Here is a 21,213-nt window from a genome sequence, read left to right as displayed (position 1 = left end):
TTCCATTGCCAAGCGAACCGTACCGTACTGTACCTAAGCAGGCCTGGGGATTTCAGATGTCATCGGTAACCGTTTTTCGGTTCCATGATTTAAGTTTATGGGAACCGATGGGAAACAAAATCCCGGTTCCGTGCCCAAACCTAATGGGAAACGATTTTTTTTTTCCTTTAGAATTTGTAAAGCAAAACATTTGTAATACAAAATTAAAAATGTAGTCTCCAATAATAAATCCTGTCTTTTACAAGTATGCAATGTAATTAACGCATGTTCATTATTGAGGTTGATGTTTATTATCAGAGAAGAGAAAATTCTGTCTTTGATTGTGTATACCCTTGTGAAATCGCTTAGCAACGGATGCCATTTTGAAAAGGAAGTCTGTGATTTAGACCGATGCACATGTCCGTCAAAGCGGAAGTCATATCGCGAACCTGAATGTGGGAAACTATATGCTATCTGCTTTGCCGGCCTAATTCTGTTGGAAATAAAACTCAACTTCTAAAATAGTTAGCTGAAAATCACACGTGAAGGTAAATACTACATCTTTTTGCCTTACACTGCCTTTCTGCGATGGGAAACGTACTTTCGGGTCCGTGTTTTTGCTATCACGTTACCGACACGCTACCGGTAACGATCGTTTCCGTGAAATCCGCAGGCCTGCTAAGTACCCGTGCTAAATTTGGTTCCTGCTATGGATAGGTACCAAGCGAGCCGAACCCGGACCTATGGGTGGAGCTAGCAATACTGCAGACCGTTTTGGGTGGGTTTTTTTCGTCATTTCAGATAACTTCACCAATTTTCACGGTTCTGTTGTGCGATGGAAAAACGACACAGGGATTACCATACCGAACCACACTGTACAGTGCCGTACCATACCGTTCTGTGCAATGGAAAAGCGCCATAATTCAAACTTGGTACAGGTATGTATATTATTGTAAAGATTAAGTGATTCGATTTTGGGGTCAAAGGCCAAAGGTCAAATCTGTAATAGGTCTATAACTTGAGAATGGTTGAAGTGATATAATTCAAATTTTGTACAGGTATGTATATGATTAAATAAGTAATTGTATATTAATAGATATTATTAGAATGTATATTATTAGTATATTATGTATATTATTAGAATAAGGATTAAATGATTAGAATTTGGGGTAAAGCGGCCAAAGGTTAAAGGTCAAAGTTTGTAATGGGTCTATAACTTGAGAATGGCTAAAGGGATCTAATTCAAACTTGGTACAGATATGTATAATGATGTAAAGATTAGCTGTTTAGATTTTGGGGGTCCCAATGACAAAGGCCAAAGGTCAGAGGTCATGTCAGGTAAAAATGTGAGAAATTGTGAACAGCTGAAGGGATTTAAATTAAAACTTGGTACAGGTATGTATAATGATGTAAACATGGACTAATTACATTTTGAAGTCAATAGATCAGAGGTCATGTCAGGTAAAAATGTGCTAACTTGGGCACAGCTGAATGGATTTAAGTCAAACTTGATACAAGTATTATAATGATGTAATAATGTGGGCTTTAAAGTCAGTTGACGTCGTGACGTCGATGAGTGCTGTTCTAGTTTTTTCTTTTTTTACCGCCTCTTCCGGTCTACCACTTTGCACTCTCTCAGCCTTCTGATCCTCTCCAGCTTCTTCATGTGTTATTCCAGTAACTCCCCTCCTGGTTTTAACTCCCAAATTCCATGCTTTCCACTCACCTTTATTCCGTTGTCCCTCTCTTCTCATCCCATTGTTCTTCCTGTTCAGGTTGTGGAAATGCTTGACTAAGAGTGTGCAATTGCACTTTACTTTCCAGGACGTCAAGCAAGTGCTGCACCACCAGATTACTGTTTTGTTCTCTCTCTCTCTCTCTCTCTCTCTCTCTCTCTCTCTCTCTCTGTCTCTGTCTCTGTCTCTGTCTCTGTCTCTCTGTCTCTGTCTCTCTGTCTCTGTGTCTCTGTCTCTGTCTCTGTCTCTCTCTCTCTGTCTCTCTCTCTCTGTCTCTCTCTCTGTCTCTCTCTCTGTCTCTCTCTCTGTCTCTCTCTCTGTCTCTCTCTCTGTCTCTGTCTCTGTGTCTCTGTCTCTGTCTCTGTCGCTCTCTCTGTCTCTCTCTCTGTCTCTCTCTCTCTCTCTCTCTCTCTCTCTGTCTCTCTCTCTCTCTCTCTCTCTCTCTCTGTCTCTCTCTCTCTCTGTCTCTCTCTCTCTCTCTCTCTCTCTCTGTCTCTCTCTCTCTGTCTCTCTCTCTCTGTCTCTCTCTCTCTGTCTCTCTCTCTCTGTCTCTCTCTCTCTCTCTCTCTCTCTGTCTCTCTGGCTCTCTCTCTCTCTGTCTCTCTGGCTCTCTCTGGCTCTCTCTGTCTCTCTCTGGCTCTCTCTGGCTCTCTCTGTCTCTCTCTGTCTCTCTCTCTGTCTGTCTCTCTCTCTCTCTCTCTCTCTGTCTCTCTCTCTGTCTCTCTCTCTCTGGCTCTCTCTGTCTGTCTCTCTCTCTCTCTCTCTCTCTCTCTCTCTCTCTCTCTCTCTCTCTCTCTCTGTCTCTCTCTCTGTCTCTCTCTCTCTGTCTCTCTCTCTCTCTCTCTCTCTCTCTCTCTCTCTCTCTCTCTCTGTCTCTCTCTCTGTCTCTCTCTCTCTGGCTCTCTCTGTCTGTCTCTCTCTCTCTCTCTCTCTCTCTCTGTCTCTCTGTCTCTCTCTCCCTCTTTTCCTCTCTCCCTTTTTCCTCTCTCCCTTTTTCCTCTCTCCCTCTTTTCCTCTCTCCCTCTTTTCCTCTCTCCCTCTTTTCCTCTTTTCCTCTCTCCCTCTTTTCCTCTCTCCCTCTTTTCCTCTCTCCCTCTTTTCCTCTCTCCCTCTTTTCCTCTCCCTATTTTCCTCTCTCCCTCTTTTCCTCTCTCCCTATTTTCCTCTCTCCCTATTTTCCTCTCTCCCTCTTTTCCTCTCTCCCTCTTTTCCTCTCTCCCTCTTTTCCTCTCTCCCTCTTTTCCTCTCTCCCTCTTTTCCTCTCTCCCTCTTTTCCTCTCTCCCTCTTTTCCTCTCTCCCTCTTTTCCTCTCTCCCTCTTTTCCTCTCTCCCTCTTTTCCTCTCTCCCTCTTTTCCTCTCTCCCTCTTTTCCTCTCTCCCTCTTTTCCTCTCTCCCTCTTTTCCTCTTTTCCTCTCTCCCTCTTTTCCTCTCTCCCTCTTTTCCTCTCTCCCTCTTTTCCTCTCTCCCTCTTTTCCTCTCTCCCTCTTTTCCTCTCTCCCTCTTTTCCTCTCTCCCTCTTTTCCTCTCTCCCTCTTTTCCTCTCTCCCTCTTTTCCTCTCTCCCTCTTTTCCTCTCTCCCTCTTTTCCTCTCTCCCTCTTTTCCTCTCTCCCTCTTTTCCTCTCTCCCTCTTTTCCCCTCTCCCTCTTTTCCTCTCTCCCTCTTTTCCTCTCTCCCTCTTTTCCTCTCTCCCTCTTTTCCTCTCTCCCTCTTTGTTCATTCCCTTGATTTGTGTGTCCAACTTTGGCACTACTGTCAGTATGTTGCCATTTTTACCCCCTGTCTCCTTGCTGTTCCACGAGCAAGTGGAACTTTTTTTTTTTTGAGTAAACAAAAATTTGGAGTAAACTTTTAAGTTTTGAGTTTTAAGTTTAAAAAGTTTAAAAGTTTAAAGTTTTAAACTTAAACTTTTAAGTTTAAAACTTTGAGTAAACAAAGTAAAGTAAAGTAAAAGTAAAATTTTGAGTAAACCAAAAACATCCCTTAATAATTCAGAATCCATTGCCGAATGATAATTGACCTTACTGATGTTGATGTATCAAATTGCTGCATCCTAATTGGCTGAAAGATTTGTCAGCGACATGCCAGAAATGTTGTAAGCATGTGTTCAAAGCTTTTTGCTTGTACCGTACATACTTTTAGCACAATTTTTCCTTTCATGCCTGATTTTCTTTTTCGCTGTGACTTGTGCCTTAGAGACAAAAGAAAACTAGAACAGCACTCAGTAGAGCACATACCTCCACTAGGCTGAACAGTTTGTGTTTTGAACAATCAAAATCTAATCGGCTTGTTCTTGTCACCAACTCATCCACCAAGTTTTGTCATGACTTGTCCACAACTTTTTGACATATCATGCCATATATCGTTTATGGCCCCACCTCTACAAAGGTGAAGAATCACTTTTAAAAATTTAATTGTAGTATCCGTATCCGAATATGGGATCTTCACTGACATCAAATCAACTCGTCCTTGTCACACACCCAACCTGTTCACCAAGTTTCGTTCAAATCAGTCCATAACTTTTTGAGATATCTTGCTCAGAGCCAAACAAACAGACGATACATAACCTCCGTCCACCTTCGGTGCAGAGGTAAAAATATTTTTGCCTTGAAAGTGTTGAAGCATAACACTCAATTTTATTCTTGAACAGTAGGGTGGGCAAATATTTTCATTTGTTTATGACTATGTGAATTGCAGTACTATTTGTCGTTTAAAGTTTCCACTTCATTTATTTTTTGCCCAAGTCTTTACTGTCACCTTCCTGTTTTGCTTAGATGCTGAAAGTGCTCAACAGCTGTAACGAGCACGTCTTGGCATTTGGAGCTGCATTGAATCATGCAGCAGATTCACACCTTGTGTGCGTGCAGAGCGAGGATGATGGAACATATCACACTCAAGCTATTAGCATCCATAGCCAACCACGAAAGGGTATAATACACCTTTGCCCTCCCTTTGCACCCCCTCCTTTAGTGAGCGCATTCTGTACCTCCTCCCTCCGCATATCCTCCCTTCACCAGGTGTCTCTGTAACCCTCCTCCCTCTCCTCAACTCATTAGTGTACTCTCCATTACCCCTGCCCCTACACCACCTCTCGTCACTGGCATGCTCCGCATTACCCCTGACTCTTTTCCCTTTGCTGCACTCTGCTACCCACCCACTCTCGTTTCGCCGGCATGCTTTGTGCTACCAGCCCCTCATATGTCTCCCCAGTCCCATACCCATATGTCTCCCCAGTCCTACCCCCCTCCCACCCAATGTGTGTTCTTTGCTGCCTACTCATTATTAGCTTTGCTTGCCCCTAGAGAGACTCACAAGAGCGAGCAGATACAAATAAACGACATGTATCCCCAGGGATTTGACAACATTGTGAATCTTGGTGCCTGTCCACTTGTGTACTTCATCAAGTGAATTTGACAATGAGTCAAAATGGAACCATATCGTTACGGCAATGTTAATTTCGAGGAAAGGGCAACAAAGAAGTTGCAGGAAATTGGTCCACAGTGGGACTATGATATCTTCAAGATTCTCTGGGCTGTTTTGAGAAAGAATAATTAAAGTAAGCATCGTCGCTCCCATGAGCCGAGACCATTGTCTAAAAAAATTCAAATCTGCTGAATTCTGACTTCTCTCTCAAACCCCTGCCCCTCCAGGTCACATGTGTTATACCAAAAACTAAGCCCGTCTAGGTCACTTGGGTTGTACCAAAAACGATCTCCTTGTTATACCCCTGTCTCAGTTTAATGCTCACCTCCATTACTGTTTCAACTGTGGAACTGTCTTCCTTAGTCTGTTGTCTTGTGCTCTTCCCTCCAGGCCTTAATGCATGCTGCCCATTGCCATCTCATGGTCACTCCCAATGTCTACCTTGAGCTTTAGTACACCGGCTGAGACACTGTCCACCTTTCACCTGTATTTCCTCTTCTCATGCTCTACTCATCCCATCACCCCTCTTTGCGTCTGATAATCCTTTCCCCATGTTGTTCTGCTTTTCCATGAACATGCTTTTAATACAGTGTTTACTCTGTATTAACAAGTTATTAAATGGTATCTATTTTTGTTTTTGCGCAGTAACGGGTGCGAGTTTTGTGGTTTTCAATGGTGCTCTCAAGCCATCATCGGGCTTTCTCGCAAAGTCTAGCATTGTTGAAGGTAAGATCTTTGATTGGTTTGATTATGGTATTGACAACCAAAAGCAACTGGAGTCGAGTTTTAGTTTGATCGCTGTGCTTGCTGTGGTGTGACTCTGTGATGTCATCACCAATGCTGTACCAAACAATAGTCACTAATTCTTTACGCATGACTGTTTGACGAGTATTGTTTTTGGTGCATGGTTAATGCTTGTACACTTAAGATTCAATTTGAATTTTTTTTTTTTTTTTTTTTTTTTGTTTGTATACAAGATCGAGGCTCGTGAGAGCTAACATTAAATTTTGCTGAGTCAAGTAATTATTTGCTGAGTCAAGATGTTGATTGTAAAAGTTGGGTCGAGTAAAAATGCGAGGAGTATTAATATTGCAGTTACATTTTACTCTCCTCAACTTCTACAATCAACATCTCAACTCGACAAACATTACAGATCGATATATGTAGGAAAATTATATGCCCAAGCCAGGAATCGAACCCAGGTCCTCTGGTGAACCATACCAGCGCTCTGCCATCTGAGCTATCTACAGTCACGTGAAAAAGTAAGTACACCCCATGTAAAGTTTTGACTTTTTCAACATATTTCAACATACAGCTATTTGATCTTCATCTATCTATAATTCCAGCAATCTCTGTGTGTCTGTCTGTGTGTCTGTGTGTCTGTGACCGCTGTTTCTCGACAACCACGGGTCCGATATACTTGAAACTTGCCAGGTATATTGCTGGGGACCCGAGGATGTGCCTTTTCAAGGTTTGTAATTAATCGGACAAGTACCTACCGAGCTATGTCCAAAAAACGCTTCAACCAATCAGAGAGCAGCGAGCTATCACGTGTGCCGAACCGTTAATGCAATGCAAGCGTTAATGCGTTAATGCAAGGCTTTTCTTTTTTTCCCTCTTCTCTTTCTACTTTTCCTTGCGATTAAATTGCAAACAGCCAAAATACGTTGGCGCTAATTGAATAATTGGCCATTAACACTAAAATAATCGTAACTGCGATATGCCAACTTCCGGACAGTGCAGCCTTCCATGTTGTTGTTGTTTGCAGCAGCTGTTTGCAGCAAGGCAAGGCTTTTCTTTTTTTCCCTCTTCTCTTTCTACTTTTCCTTGCGATTAAATTGCAAAAAGCCAAAATACGTTGGCGATAATTGAATAAATGGGCATTAATAGATAGATAGATAGATATGCGATATGCGAACTTCCGGACAGTGTGCGCGTTACGAGCTGACCGCCATTACGGTACGTAATTCGATTTCTTATGCGCATTATTTCTCCCAATTCAGTCAGAGCGAAGGGCGGAAGCGAAGAGCGTTGTTATTTTTTGTTTACGGGCGTACGGGCGGGGTAGAGCGTACGGGTAGCGTTTTTTTTTTTTTTTGGCAAGGAACGGGCACCCACGTACGGGCAATGCCCTAGTTTCAACAATATTGATAGATAAAGGTGATATAATATAACAAATATCATGAAACATTTACATTTTGTTGTCCATTGTATAATTTAAATAAACATAAATGCAAATTTCGCATGTGGAAAAAGTAAGTACACCATTGGCTCTAATAGGTGGTATTGCCCCCTTTGGCAGAAACAACCTCAAGCAGGCGTTTCTCATAACTGTCTACCAGTCTCTGACATCGACTGGGAGAAATTTTTGCCCACTCCTCCATGCAGAATTCTTTCAGCTGTGCGATGTGTGAGGGGTTTCTTGCATGCACAGCTCGTTACAAATCCCCCCACAACATCTCGATGGGATTTAGATCCGGGCTTTGACTTGGCCATTCCAGAACCCTCCATTTCTTTCTTTTCAGCCATTTCTTGGTGGATTTACTGGTATGTTTAGGGTCATTGTCATGTTGCAAGGTCCACCTTCGGTTGAGCTTCAACTTTCCGACAGATGGTGTCACATTATCCTCTAGCACTCTCTGGTACAATGAAGAATTCATAGTGGATTATATGATGGTGAGCTGCCCAGGCCCTGATGCAGCAAAGCTGCCCAAACCATAATATTTCCACCACTATGCTTTACAGTTGGTATCAGGTTCTTGTGGTCAAATGCTGTCTTTGGTTTTTGCCAAACATGTCTTCTGGTACTGTGGCCAAATAGCTCTACCTTTGACTCATATGTCCAGAGCACATTGTTCCAGAAGTGCTGGTCTTTGCCTCAGTGTTCATTGGCAAACTTTAGTCTTGCCCTGATGTTCTTTCTGGACAGCAAAGGTTTCCTCCTGGCACACCTCCCATGTAGATCAAATTTGTGCAGCCCCTTTCTAATGGTAGACTCGTGCACTTTGACATTAACAGTGGCAAGAGATACCTGCAGGTCCCGTGATGACATTCTGGGGTTCTTAGAGACTTCTTTCAGCATCTTGCGGTCTGCTCTCGGGCTGAACTTGCTGGGGCGGCCTGGCCTCAACAAGTTGGCAGTTGTTTGGAATCTTCTCCACTTGTAGACGATCTTCTGGACAGTCGAACGATTGATTTCGAATTGTTTGGAGATCTTTTTAAATCCCTTCCCAGACTCATAGGCATCTATAACCTTCTTTCTGAAGAGCTCTTTTGATCTAGGCATGGTGACGCCGCACACTTCAACAACAAAGAGCAAACCAAACTACATGTCTGAGGTTTAAATAAGACAGGTTCCTCCAATATCCTCTTTAACGATGTTCTAATCATTTGCACCTGAGCTGGTGCGCCTGATTCGAATTTTAGGTGTTTGAAGTAGTGTTAAATGTAGGGGTGTACTTACTTTTTCCACATTCAAAATTTGCATTTATGTTTATTTAAATTATACAATGGACTACAAAATGTAAATGTTTCATGATATTTGTTATATTATATCACCTTTATCTATCAATATTGTTGAAATGAAGATCTAATAGCTGTATGTTGAAATATGTTTGAAAAAGTCAAAACTTTACATGGGGTGTACTTACTTTTTCACGTGACTGTATGTCTCCAGTGGTGTTTATAATATTGGACATGGATTTGTCCCCTCCATTAGGGGAAGAGCCTCTCGTGAGCATGCCGATTTTGCTCCTATGCTTGGCAGCGAGTGCCCCGGAAGCAATGTCGGAAAGAGTGGAAATTCTATATGTGGTAAAATTGCATGCTTGGTTCGGGGTCGCCCAGGTAGCTCAGATGGCAGAGCGCTGGTACGGTTCACCAGAGGACCTGGGTTCGATTCCTGGTCTGGGCGTGTAATTTTCCCACATATATCGATTGGTTGTTTATAATCCTGTTCATTTACATAATAAACATTACAGAGTTGCATATAAATAAACGATTCGTTCCATATCAAATTCTCCAAACTCTTGTGGAAAGATCACAAGATTACGAGAAATTTCTGAGTGCTTCCGAATATTTAGCCATCTCGTGTTGGCAAATATTTTATAGTGGCATCAGGATGTAGAACTATGTGGGTTCTAGAGGTAGGTGCTCTCACCAATGTTCTTAGACTGAGTATATGGATGGTAAAGGAGAAAGAAGAGTCGCTCAACCTTTGCTTTGCTGTGTACAATGCCGTGCTGATGTGTTAGAATATAGCTTGGGGTTTCTCTCATAAATATACTTGCGTTTGAACTGCGTTCAACTGATGCTTGGGCAATGATTGATCAAAGAACCTTGAGTTATGTGATAAACGGTATAAATGTAGTTCCGTTTTGGTGTTTGACCATGCATTCACCAGATGGGCTTATGGTCCAGCTCAATGCAGATGAGATGGAGCGTGTGCGCACAGCATTGCGTGATATGAAGGATATCACGGTGATCTGTGGGAAGACCACAGGTGAAGGTCCTCGTGATGAGGTGTGCATTCACTGGGGAGATGACGATCGACGCTTCAATGTTGGGTAATACACCTATGGTCTGGTCTCACTTATGCCTGACAGTTTTACCCTTTTTGCTCAGAGACGTCTATTTTTTTTTTTTTTCATTGTTACCTAGATCGGCCTTCTAGCTGCCATACTTTGTCCATGTCTCATTCCCTTTTTCCCTATTAGCATCAAAAGTCCCATTGATAGTATGGCTATGGAAGGTGTTCCCAGCATCAAGGTTGTGCAGGGATCGGAGGTCAAAGGAAATGGAAAAGTTATGAAGTGGACAGAGGTAAGGCAGCTCTTTCCTCCACACCCCTCTCGCTTATTAATTAACACCTTACCTGTCCATTAACACCTTATCATTACACCTTACCTGTCCAATTTGTCTTTGGAGTATTTGCACTCAGCAATACAATGAGATAATTTTAAAAAATTACATACAGGTATGGTGCTCACGAAAGAGCGGTCCAACAGGGAAAAAAAGGGTGCCCGTAATTCCACTTTTGGTATTTAACCTTTTGACCCCGTGCCAGGGGCCGGGCGAAAGATGATACTGCTCTTGCACCTCATTGCCATGTGGTGATGATATCCACTTAGTTTGGTGAAATTCTGGACAGCCATTTCTGAGGAGATAGCATGATGAACGAATAGACACAGGTCTCATTACAATTACCCGCATTGCTCATTACCCCCTCCTCCCCACTCTCCCCCCCCCCCCCCCCATTTTTTTTACACATGTGGATAAAAATATGGAATGTTTAAGTTTGTGGGCCATCTGAAAGTAAATAAAATATTTAGCTAAGTTGGATAAAAAAAACGATATACATATGAGGTACATATTTCAATCACCACTTTATAATGTATTCTGAACTTGGGCAGCTCCAAGGATTCATAAGGTTAACTCTAGGGAACTGCATACAAGGGCGGATTAAAAAAAAAAATTGCCCATGCACCTTCCATAGACTTTACATTTGCAAATGTGTGCAGTAATATCTCTACGCTGTATGCAGTATGCGCTGTTTTATAACTAGCTTGCATATTGAAACCTTCGGCCCGTGAGGGGCCCACTGCGGCCCCTGCCTGAGTGTCCCTTTTTGATGAGAGCGCGCGTGTGTGTGTGTGTGTGTGTGTGTGTGTGTGTGTGTGTGTGTGTGTGTGTGTGTGTGTGTGTGTGTGTGTGTGTGTGTGTGTGTGTGTGTGTGTGTGTGTGTGTGTGTGTGTGTGTGTGTGTGTGTGTGTGTGTGTGTGTGTGGTGGTGTGTTTTTTTTTTTTTTTGCTGTTTGTACATTTATTCTGATGTCTGCCCATTCCTCTCTGCCTGTTAATACGTTTCTCTTTTGCGTGCCCATTTCTCTCTGCTCCATTGTCTTTCTCCATCTGTCTTTCTTTTCCAAGAGCCTTCATCTCTGTATTTTAAATAAAAATAATTATTTATAGTTCTGCCTTCAGTTACCTGTTCAAGTAGCTCATGATTCCATACTCATGATCATTTCTACCCTCATTAAACCTACCCTTTCCTTTCCAGGTTATTGTCCCTCACCCCTTTTTTATACAGGGTCTGTCAGGGAGGTGTGACGATTTTCAGAAAACTCATACACAGTTATTTTTAGTCGAATTTCAATTTTTATTATTTTTAAAGACTACATATATAATGCCATTAATACACTGTTACAAAGACATTTAAAAAATGAAATTCATGTTTGAAAAATGACATCATCTAAATGGCGGCCGTTCTTGTCCAAGCATTCTTGCAGACGTGCAGAAAAGTTCCAGCATTTCTCAGCACAGCAGCATCCCTCAGCAGTTCCAGCATTCTTTCTGCGAATGTAAACCGCCGTACGAAATCATTCTGCTGCAGTTCTTGAACCACCATGATTTTGTACGCGTGATAATGAAGGTCCAAGTGCAAAATTCGACGAACTGATATGTCTGACATCCGTAGAGCGCGAGCGTGCCGTACCGCTGACTGACGAGGGCTGGCCTCCACAGCTTGTCGAACCCTTTCGATGTTTTCCGGGGTCCTAACGGTTCGATCACCTCCCCGAGCTGCTCCCGGCCTCACAGATCCAGTTGTCCTGAAGTTTTTTACCCACTTCAATATTGTGTTTCGAGACGGAACGGCGCCACGTCGACCAACATTGAAGTGAGTACGAAATCTGCGCTGTGTAAGCACCACCGAACTACCCATTTGAATAAACGTCTCAACAACAAAGACGCGATGTTCAGTCGTCCACAGCTCCATGGCTACTGAAATGGCGCCTAACAACGAGTAACCAACAGCCATCACGCATGTGCTAGACCCCCCACTTGCATTGTTATTCCCAATTCAAACATGAATTACATTTTTTAAATGTCTTTGTTACAGTGTATTAAATGGCATATATGTAGTCTTTAAAAAAAATAAAAATTGAAATTCGACTAAAAATAACTGTGTACGAGTTTTCTGAAAATCGTCACACCTCCCAGCAGACCCTGTATTTTGTTCCATTTCTGTTTCATTCACAGTTTTTCCCTTCCTCTTCTTGCTTTGTTTGAGTTTGTATCCAGCTTGTTCACACCATGTCCTTCTTCCCCTCTTTGATCTCATTCTTCCCTATGACCATTCTAACTCCAATTGTCCCTGTGTGGTCTCTCGGCATTGCTCTTCATATGATTTCCCCCTTTCCACTATGTTCACCCTTATGTTCTAACTCTTTCACGAGCATAGACTCTGTATACAAAATAAAACCACAACTTGTGGGATGAAAGTAGTGTACTTACCATCAAGCTGCCATGCCCAGATGCATAATCATTACCCTTGTACTGCTTTCAAAAAGAAAAAAAAAGAAATCAGCAATACATCGTAAAATTGATAGAGTGAGCAATACAGTGATCTCAGTCCTGTTGTATTCTAATTAACACCTTTCCTCTTTTCCCACCTATCCCAGTTATTTTTCTTGCAAGGTGACTCCGTTGATCCTGCAGAGCACACTCGCCTGGCGGAGAGTGTAGCACGGGCATTCAGTCGAACATTAGCTCCTCACCTCAAACTACTCTGGGAGGATGGACTAACTCGCCTTGCCTTGCGATTAACTCTAGCTTCTGACCAGGTCATCTTAACCATTTGTTATTCTTCACCTGACTGATTGTTGTTTGGTATTGTTGTGTCATTCCTAGAATGTGGTCTTAATTTCTTATGGAATACTAGTGTATATGTATATATCGATCGTCTTGAAGCTACCTCCACTACTTATTTAATTTCTTCCAATTATTTATTTAATGCAAATGAGTCACCCTGCTCGTATTGTGGAGTTTCTGCTATTTCTCACAGTTTCATGTATATGTATATACACACATATATATATATATATATATATATATATATATATATGTATATATATATATATATATATATATATATATATATATATATATATATATATATATATAACTCGATTACTCAATTAAATCAATAATTAGCGATTGAATGAGGTCTTTATTTAAAAGTTTACAGCTACAGTATTTTTTTTAAATGTAAATACGACAATATCTTAAGTAAAACAAGAGTCGGAAGAGGTGCATGTTAGTGTTTCCTAGCAACCAGTTTGAGTGCAAGTTGTCCTGGGTCACATGACCTGTAGTGAGCAGACGAAGGTGCACCAGCCAATTTTTCTTTTCTGATATTTTCATTTATGGATATTTTCCGACTTTTTTTGTTGTTTTTTTCCCCTGGGATATTTTCCCCTGGGAGTTGCAGCAGTATGCAGAATTTCATCTTTCTAGCCCAACTAGAAGGTCCTAAACATTTATATCAGTGAGTCAGTGGTTAGAAAGATATATATATATATATATATATATATATATATATATATATATATATATATATATATATATATATATATATATATATATATATATATACGTAGTGTGTTCAAAAAGTATCCGACCTTTATTTTTCGTGCGTAAAAAAAAAAGAAGCTAGGGAGGCGTTGATTGGTGCACGTATACGTATGTAGGTGATCATAATGCGCACGCGTGAATTTTTTCCCACCTGCAGAAGCTGTCATTCGACGTCAGACCGCCGATGAGTGAGGACATGTAAGTGAGCGCCGTCGGATTTTCGTTTTTGACAAAATGACGGAAAAACTTGAACAACGCTACTGCATCAAATTTTGTTTAACTTTGTGTAACAACTTTTTTTGGCCTCGGGGATGTTGGATGCTTCCATTGTGATGACTGCAACTTGGTTTCTGGGTCGTACCCATAAACCCAGGACTCATCGCCAGTGATCACTGTGTTGAGGAAGCTGGGATCGCTGTTCACAGTCTCCAGCATGTCCTGTGCGATCTCCAAACGGAGTTGCTTCTGCTCAATCGTTAGCAGCTTTGGTACGAACTTCGCTGAGATTCTCCTGAAGCCCAAATCCTCCTTCATAATGGAATGAACGGTGTTGAATCTTGCGGATCGTTTCCACTTGGGAATCGCCAAGCTTTACACAAAATTTGATGCAGTAGCGTTGTTCAAGTTTTTCCATCATTTTGTCAAAAACGAAAATCCGACGGCGCTCACTTACATGTCCTCACTCATCGGCGGTCTGCTGTCGAATGACAGCTTCTGCAGGTGGGAAAAAATTCACGCGTGCGCATTAGGATCGCCTACATACGTATACGTGCACCAATCAACGCCTCCCTAGCTTCTTTTTTTTTACGCACGAAAAATAAAGGTCGGATACTTTTTTAACACAGTAGTATACATATATATATATATATATATATATATATATATATATATATATATATATATATATATATATATATATATATATGGTTGCCGAATTCGGACTAGTGTCCCAATCCTAACGAACCAACATTAAGGTCGACCGGGGGTGGACTTGAGGTCAAATCCTCCACCTGCACGATCACCAATTTCTCGATGGATCGTTGCAAGAGACCATATGCCATCCGCCGGAAAAACCAAATTGATCTTTACTCCTGTTTTCGGCATACATGTAGTTTTAACGAGAATCTGATGCTCTGTCCGGATCGCCCTTTGAAACAAGATGGAAGCGTGAGCCGGCAGTGGTTTTATAAAGATTTCTTTGCTTTGATGTAATGACACCAATGGAACAAGTATGGACTGTGAAATTCAATTCAAAAATTCAATGTGATATTAAAAACCCATTCAATTTTGGGTTCAACAGGTCAAAAGTCATGTGCTCTTAGATAATAATTTTGCAGATCACAAATCAAGTTGGATGCATCGAATATTTTCTCTCTTCTACTTATCTCTTTTCTCTCTCTCTCTTTGTCTCTGTCTCCTGCTCTGTCTCCCGCTCTGTCCCCCGCTCTGTCCCCCGCTCTGTCCCCCGCTCTGTCCCCCGCTCTGTCCCCCGCTCTGTCCCCCGCTCTGTCCCCCGCTCTGTCTCCCGCTCTGTCTCCCGCTCTGTCTCCCGCTCTGTCTCCCGCTCTGTCTCCCGCTCTGTCTCCCGCTCTGTCTCCCGCTCTGTCTCCCGCTCTGTCTCCCGCTCTGTCTCCCGCTCTGTCTCCCGCTCTGTCTCCCGCTCTGTCTCCCGCTCTGTCTCCCGCTCTGTCTCCCGCTCTGTCTCCCGCTCTGTCTCCCGCTCTGTCTCCCGCTCTGTCTCCCGCTCTGTCTCCCGCTCTGTCTCCCGCTCTGTCTCCCGCTCTGTCTCCCGCTCTGTCTCCCGCTCTGTCTCCCGCTCTGTCTCCCTCTCCCTTTCCCTCTTTCTCTCCCTCTCTCTCTCTCTCTCTCTCCCCCTCTCTCTCCCTCTCTCTCTCTCCCTCTGATGTGACCTTTACTTGACATTAAATGTAACAGTGGGTTGACATCTAATGTGGGCAGAGGCATATCCATTGACGTCAAATTCTACTTTCTAGTTTTCTATTGTTTAATATCTGCTGGTTTGGCTAACCTTAACCCTCACCATATCTGACCCTCTTCAGGTAGGATACTTAGCAGGTGCCAGTGGGCAGCCTCTGCCCCAGGCTTATCTTGGAGAATTGGACTCAGCACTTGTTCCTGTAATCCACGGAGCTACCCCAGGACCAGCAGAGAGCCCACTCGCCTGCGAACTACTTTTTCATATTCTGCACCTCATCATCTGATGTACCCATACTACTGTATTTTCTCACTATCCACAAAACCAATGCTGGACAAGTTCTGGCTTGTTGGGTGTCTTTGGTCACAGGGCTATAGGGCTGCTTTGAAAGTTAAATTTGTTGTGGGTTTAGTCAGCTGGAAGAGAGATTTTCTTTTCATCTACCGCATTCAATTTTCTCTCCCCCCCCCCCCCCCCCTTCTCTCTCTTCGTTCCCGCATTATAAAGCAGTTGCAGCTCTAGCATCTCATGAATTGAATGGAATAGATCAAGCTTGATATTGATGGTGTCTTGTGCAAGGAGAAGTTGGTGCTAAAGTGTTTTTGTTTGTTTGTTTTTTTGTACATTTTTGTGTGAATTGAGGCATTTGCTTTCAATTTGTAAATAGAACAGCCAATGTTGAGGTGACAACGGATTGGTAGAATGTTTAGGCATCATTCACAGTAATAGTAATGCTGTACTTACTTGATTAGGAAATACAACAAACTTTTTCTTGATTTTTTTTTTTTTCCCCTCCAGCCCCCCACTTCCACCCATTTAAAAGAAATCGTCTTAAAGATATGTGATTGATGTCAGGACCAATGGAAGTCTACGTGGTCCATAATACTAAGATGCGTGCGTCCTCACATCTGAGACAAAATTTACAGTATATTGAGATTGGTGTGAATGAACTTATTTTCCACAACCAGGAGTTGCATTGCAAAATTCTTTACCAACAGAATTGGAAATTGGTGTCAGAGGTGGGATTACAGTTGGAAACTTTTGTTTGCAGTGTGTAGAGCTTTAGGCAATGGTAATGTTTGCCTGCTGTTTATGGGAAAGTCCATAATTTTATTTTGAGTATCATAACTTTCCCCCACCCCTTAGCTTTTGTTTTGTTTGCTCCCAGATTTAAATTATCGAAAGCAAATCAATGGAATTGCAAGGGTGAAGGCTGGATAAATTAAACAAAGTGCAGATGGAAAACGGACAACATTTCATCCTCATAAAAGAGAAAAGAACAAGCTTTATATTGGAAAGAAATTCTGAATTGTAACTCTTTCCCTGAATTTTTAAGCTTTAAATTGAAATGCCAAAATTGCAACTACAGAGCTCCGAGACAGGCACGGAGCTATTTGTGACAGCCAAAGATTGCCGCTTTAATCTCTATCATTTCACTTTGTCCTGGCTGTTCCTTCTCTCTGACCGACTGGTGGAAGAAAACCTTTCCAGGTTATTGAGTGGATAATTTTGATCCTTCATCGTTTGTCTTTGTTTCAATAACTAAATTATTCTCTTGCAGATAATCTGAATATAAGATGTTGAAGCATCAGTATACACTGCAGAGTCTATTTTTGAATGTTTCCATCAACAGATGAATACAATACCAGCAGTTTTTGGGTGGGTTTTGAAAATGTGATTAGAAGGGGCAGGAAGGGATGAGACGTTAAAGGGAGTAGAAGGGTGGGTGAGGGTTCATATTGTTGACGGGTGATTTGAATATGATGGATGGAGAGCTGTACGAGATTGAGAACTGAAGGCTGATTATTATTTTTTATTTTTTTTTGGGGGGGGGGGGGGGGGGGGGAGGTTGGAGGATAAAGAGACTGCCCTATCACAAACTATGCAGTCGCTGGAATGTTTCACCACCAGTCTAATGATTGAGAATATGATAAAATATTAAACAAAGTATTCTTTGACCAGTTTGGCTTCCATTTTGTGTGCTCCACCAGTTGTTTAACACTAACAGCACATTGTGTTTCCTTGAAACGCAATATTCAATTCTTGATCATTAACTTGATCTTGATTCTTGATCATATTCGATCATTAACTTGATCGACGAAGTCACCGAAGGCATTATGTTTTTGGTTCGTCAGTCCGTGTGTCCGTGATAGGTTTTTGTTACCACGGTAACATAACAACGACTGAAGGGATTCAAGTCAAACTTGGTACAAGTATGTATAATGATGCAAACATTAAATTATTATATTTTAGGGTCAAAAGGCAGAGGTCATGTTGGGTGAAAATTCTGTTACTGTGTTAACTTGTGAACCAGCAATTGGATTTTGACCAAACTTGGGTACAAGTATGTATTATGATGCAAACATTAATGATTCGATTTCAGAATCAAAAGGTCAGAGGTCATGCCAGGTAAAAATGAGGTACTTGAGAACAGCTGAATAGGATTTCAATCAAACTTGATACAAGTATGTATAATGGGATACTTTTCTCCCCTCTGAGCTGGTGCTCTTACCTCACACTTTTTTTTTTTTTTTTTTTTTTTTTTGTATACTGAATCGAGGCTCGTGAAAGAGCTAACATTTACTTCACAAACAAATCAACCAGACAAACAAAACACACAAAAAGAGGGAGCGAAATATGATCGGCTTAGCTCGGCTTCACGCTGTTGAAACCAAAGCTTTCAAAATCATTGGAATCTCCCGTGATGAAACTAACTCCGAGGGCCTTTCACTTACTCACCGCAGGCAGGTTGGTGGTCTTTCTGTCTGCTACTGCCTCCTCTCCGGCCTTGCTCCCCCAGGTCTATCTGTGCTCTGTCCCCCAAATATTCCTACAGGTCGCACAAGATCTGCCAGCAACCCTCTTCTGGTGAAATTGCAAAAATCAAGACTCACTGCTCACCTTCACTCCTTCATTCCTCTTTACTCCCGCCTCTGGAACAAACTCCCTCACTCTCTTCAATCCCACTCCTCCCTCCAGGTCTTGAAAACAGCTGTTCACCACCATCTCTTATCTTCCCCCATCCAAAACCTTGATATTTTCTACCCCCACTAATTCACCCCAGATCCATCTTTTTTTTGAAATACAGACTTTTTTTTGTTTCCTGGAAGTTCCAGCAGTGTCCATGTGTTTTGTACCTTTACATAGAGAATTTATTTGCACTCCTCTTTCCCTCCCCCCACCCCCCCCCCCCCCCCACCCACAACTGTAGTAGGAGTAGTGCAACAAACAAACACAGATGAAGGTGTGACAAACAAGACTGTAGTTTACAAGTTGTTTCAAAAGTTTTGGGAAGAAAGTGAGTCGCTGGAAGATGACGAAAGAAGCGGTCGTCCGTGAACAGCACGAACCGATGAAAACATCGCTCATGTCATCATTGTCGGCTAAGCAAACCGACGTTTAACCATTGAAGAGATTCCAGAAGAGACCAGTCTTTCATTTGGTTCTGTTCAGGCTGTATAGGCTGTGATGCGAACCCCAAAATTGTTTATTTTTGTGACCTCCGTCTGGCAACTACTTAATTTTTGATTACGATATCTCAACACAATTTTTGATAAACATATTTCAACACATGTGAATTTCGTAAGCACAAAAGTTGCACATCAAGGAGAAAACTGCCCCTCCGTCGCGTCCTCCTTCCTTGGCACACCTGAGCTCCTCACCACATACAAGGCTTTCATCCGCAGCTCAATGGAATACTGCTCTCCCCTCTGGGCTGGTGCTCCTGCCTCACACCTAGCTCGTCTTCACGCTGTTGAAACCAAAGCATTCAGAATCATTGGAATCTCCCGCGATGAAGCTAACTCCAAGGGCCTCTCACTCACTCACCGCAGGCAGGTTGGTGGTCTTTCCGTCTTCTACCGACTCCTCTCTGGCCTTGCCCCCCCCCCCCCCCCCAGCTCTCTCTGGGCTCTGTCCCGCAAATATTCCTACAGGTCGCACAAGATCTGCCTGCAACCCTCATGGTTAAACTGCCAAAATCAAGACTCTCTGCTCACCTTCACTCCTTCATTCCTCTTTTCTCCCGCCTCTGGAACAAACTCCCTCACTCTCTTCAATCCCACTCCACCCTCCAGGTCTTTAAAACAGCTGTTCACCACCATCTCTTATCTTCCCCCATCCAAAACCTTGATCTTTTCTACCCCCGCTAATTTCACCCCAATTCCACTTTTTGGAAATACCAACTTCTGTCCTGGAAGTCCTTGGTGTCCTTGTGTTTTATACTTCTCCCACCCTCCCCCCCTCCGTCCCATGCCTCCTCACCCCAAGCCCTCTCCCTCCCACACATCTCCCTGCTCTCAAATGTTGTGTTTGTGTGCTTTGTGTGCTCGTGTCTCGTGCGGTGTCATAAGGAACAGAGGTGTAGATTACAGAGGTATTGACACACAGGGAATTAATTTACCCATAATCCCTGAGCTAATTAACAAGCCCCACCCCTCGTGATGGGGACGAAGGTACAATCTTAACCTGACAGTCCGGTCGAGTACAAATTCCCTACTTATGGTACATCAAAATGGTTCTTCTTCTTCATGGCAGCCAGAGCACCCTAATCCATACATTCTACCTTGTTCTAAGGTAAACATTGTCTACCCCCTACAAACATAACAGTATTTAAACATATATTTCAAGTTTCATATCGATCCGATAAGCGGTTTAATAGAAGTGGGTTTTTAAGTTTTGTTTTAAAATCCAATATGGCCACCAAATTACGTAACCGATGACTTTTTTTTCCTCAAACTTTTATCCCCATGACCCGGTGATATTTGTAAAATTTTGCATTGATTCGTTCAGCGGTTCTGGAGGAGATGTTTAAAGTTTATGACATCATAGGCAATAGCAGCCAATGTGAGGCAAAATTGCAAAAACAAAATTCATGATGCACTAAGTTACAGAGGTATATATAATGAGTTAAAGCTTTGTAGAGCTAGTTATAAATAACAGTTTTCTTGGAATCGTCTCCACAAAATGTGTGAGAATAATAATAATAATCCTTACACTGTGCCCAATATGTCTTCAGTCCATATCATGTGAAAAACGGTATTTAGTAACGATGAATAGTGACATTTCTGGTACAGAAACACGAATGAAAGTAAATTCCCTCGTAGCAATTAACATGAATGTCTCCACACGGACTGTAGAGGGCGTCATGAAGAAATTATGCGCTTTTAGACTAAAATTATGAATTACTGTGCAATTTCACCACTGACGACTTTGTATGGTTGTAAAGTATGTTTTTATGTACCAATATGCAAAGTTTCAAGTAGTTTCCGGATGGTGGTCACAAAACTCAAGAAACACTCGCCCCTCGGCTTAATAGCCGGCGAAGCCGGTATTGTGAATGAACGCGTACGTATTATGTTGAAAAGCCAGATATTGCTGAATCCTTTGAGAATTTAGAAGCTTTGACGCACCAAATCGCTCCATGGAGGCCGCCATTTTGCAGATGCGGAAGTATGCATAAACAATTGCGAAAAAGTTCAATAGAGGCTTTGGCTTCGCCGGCTCATTGCGGCTTTGTAGTAGGGTCATATTAGCCGGCAAAGCCGGTGTTGTGAATGAACGCGTACGTATTATGTTGAAAAGCCAGATTTTGCTGGATCCTTGAGAATTTCGAAGCTTTGACGCACCAAATCGCTCCATGGAGGCCGCCATCTTGCGGATGCGGAAGTATGCATAAACAATTGCTAAAATGTTCAATAGATGCTTAGGCTTCGCCGGCTCATTGCGGC

The 21,213-nt window shown here is 42.3% G+C and overlaps 1 protein-coding gene across 1 annotated transcript in view; it reads left to right on the top strand.

Annotated features, from left to right (window-relative positions):
- The window catches only part of LOC137421556 (zinc finger FYVE domain-containing protein 9), a 61,558-nt gene extending 44,116 nt beyond the window's left edge, over nucleotides 1-17,442 (top strand). The window contains exons 14-19 of the mRNA XM_068107732.2: nucleotides 4,489-4,642; nucleotides 5,783-5,863; nucleotides 9,540-9,702; nucleotides 9,853-9,958; nucleotides 12,597-12,758; nucleotides 15,609-17,442. Of these exons, the coding sequence (XP_067963833.2) occupies nucleotides 4,489-4,642; nucleotides 5,783-5,863; nucleotides 9,540-9,702; nucleotides 9,853-9,958; nucleotides 12,597-12,758; nucleotides 15,609-15,770 (828 nt within the window). The 3' untranslated portion in view covers nucleotides 15,771-17,442. The remainder of the gene's footprint in view (nucleotides 1-4,488; nucleotides 4,643-5,782; nucleotides 5,864-9,539; nucleotides 9,703-9,852; nucleotides 9,959-12,596; nucleotides 12,759-15,608) is intronic.
- Nucleotides 17,443-21,213: the final 3,771 nt, after the last annotated feature.

The sequence above is a fragment of the Myxine glutinosa genome, chromosome 2, assembly GCF_964187855.1.
Source record: "Myxine glutinosa chromosome 2, kmMyxGlut1.1, whole genome shotgun sequence".
Classification (NCBI taxonomy): domain Eukaryota; kingdom Metazoa; phylum Chordata; class Myxini; order Myxiniformes; family Myxinidae; genus Myxine; species Myxine glutinosa.
The sequence above is the reverse complement of the archived record's forward strand: the minus strand, read 5'-3'. Positions and strand labels throughout refer to the sequence as shown.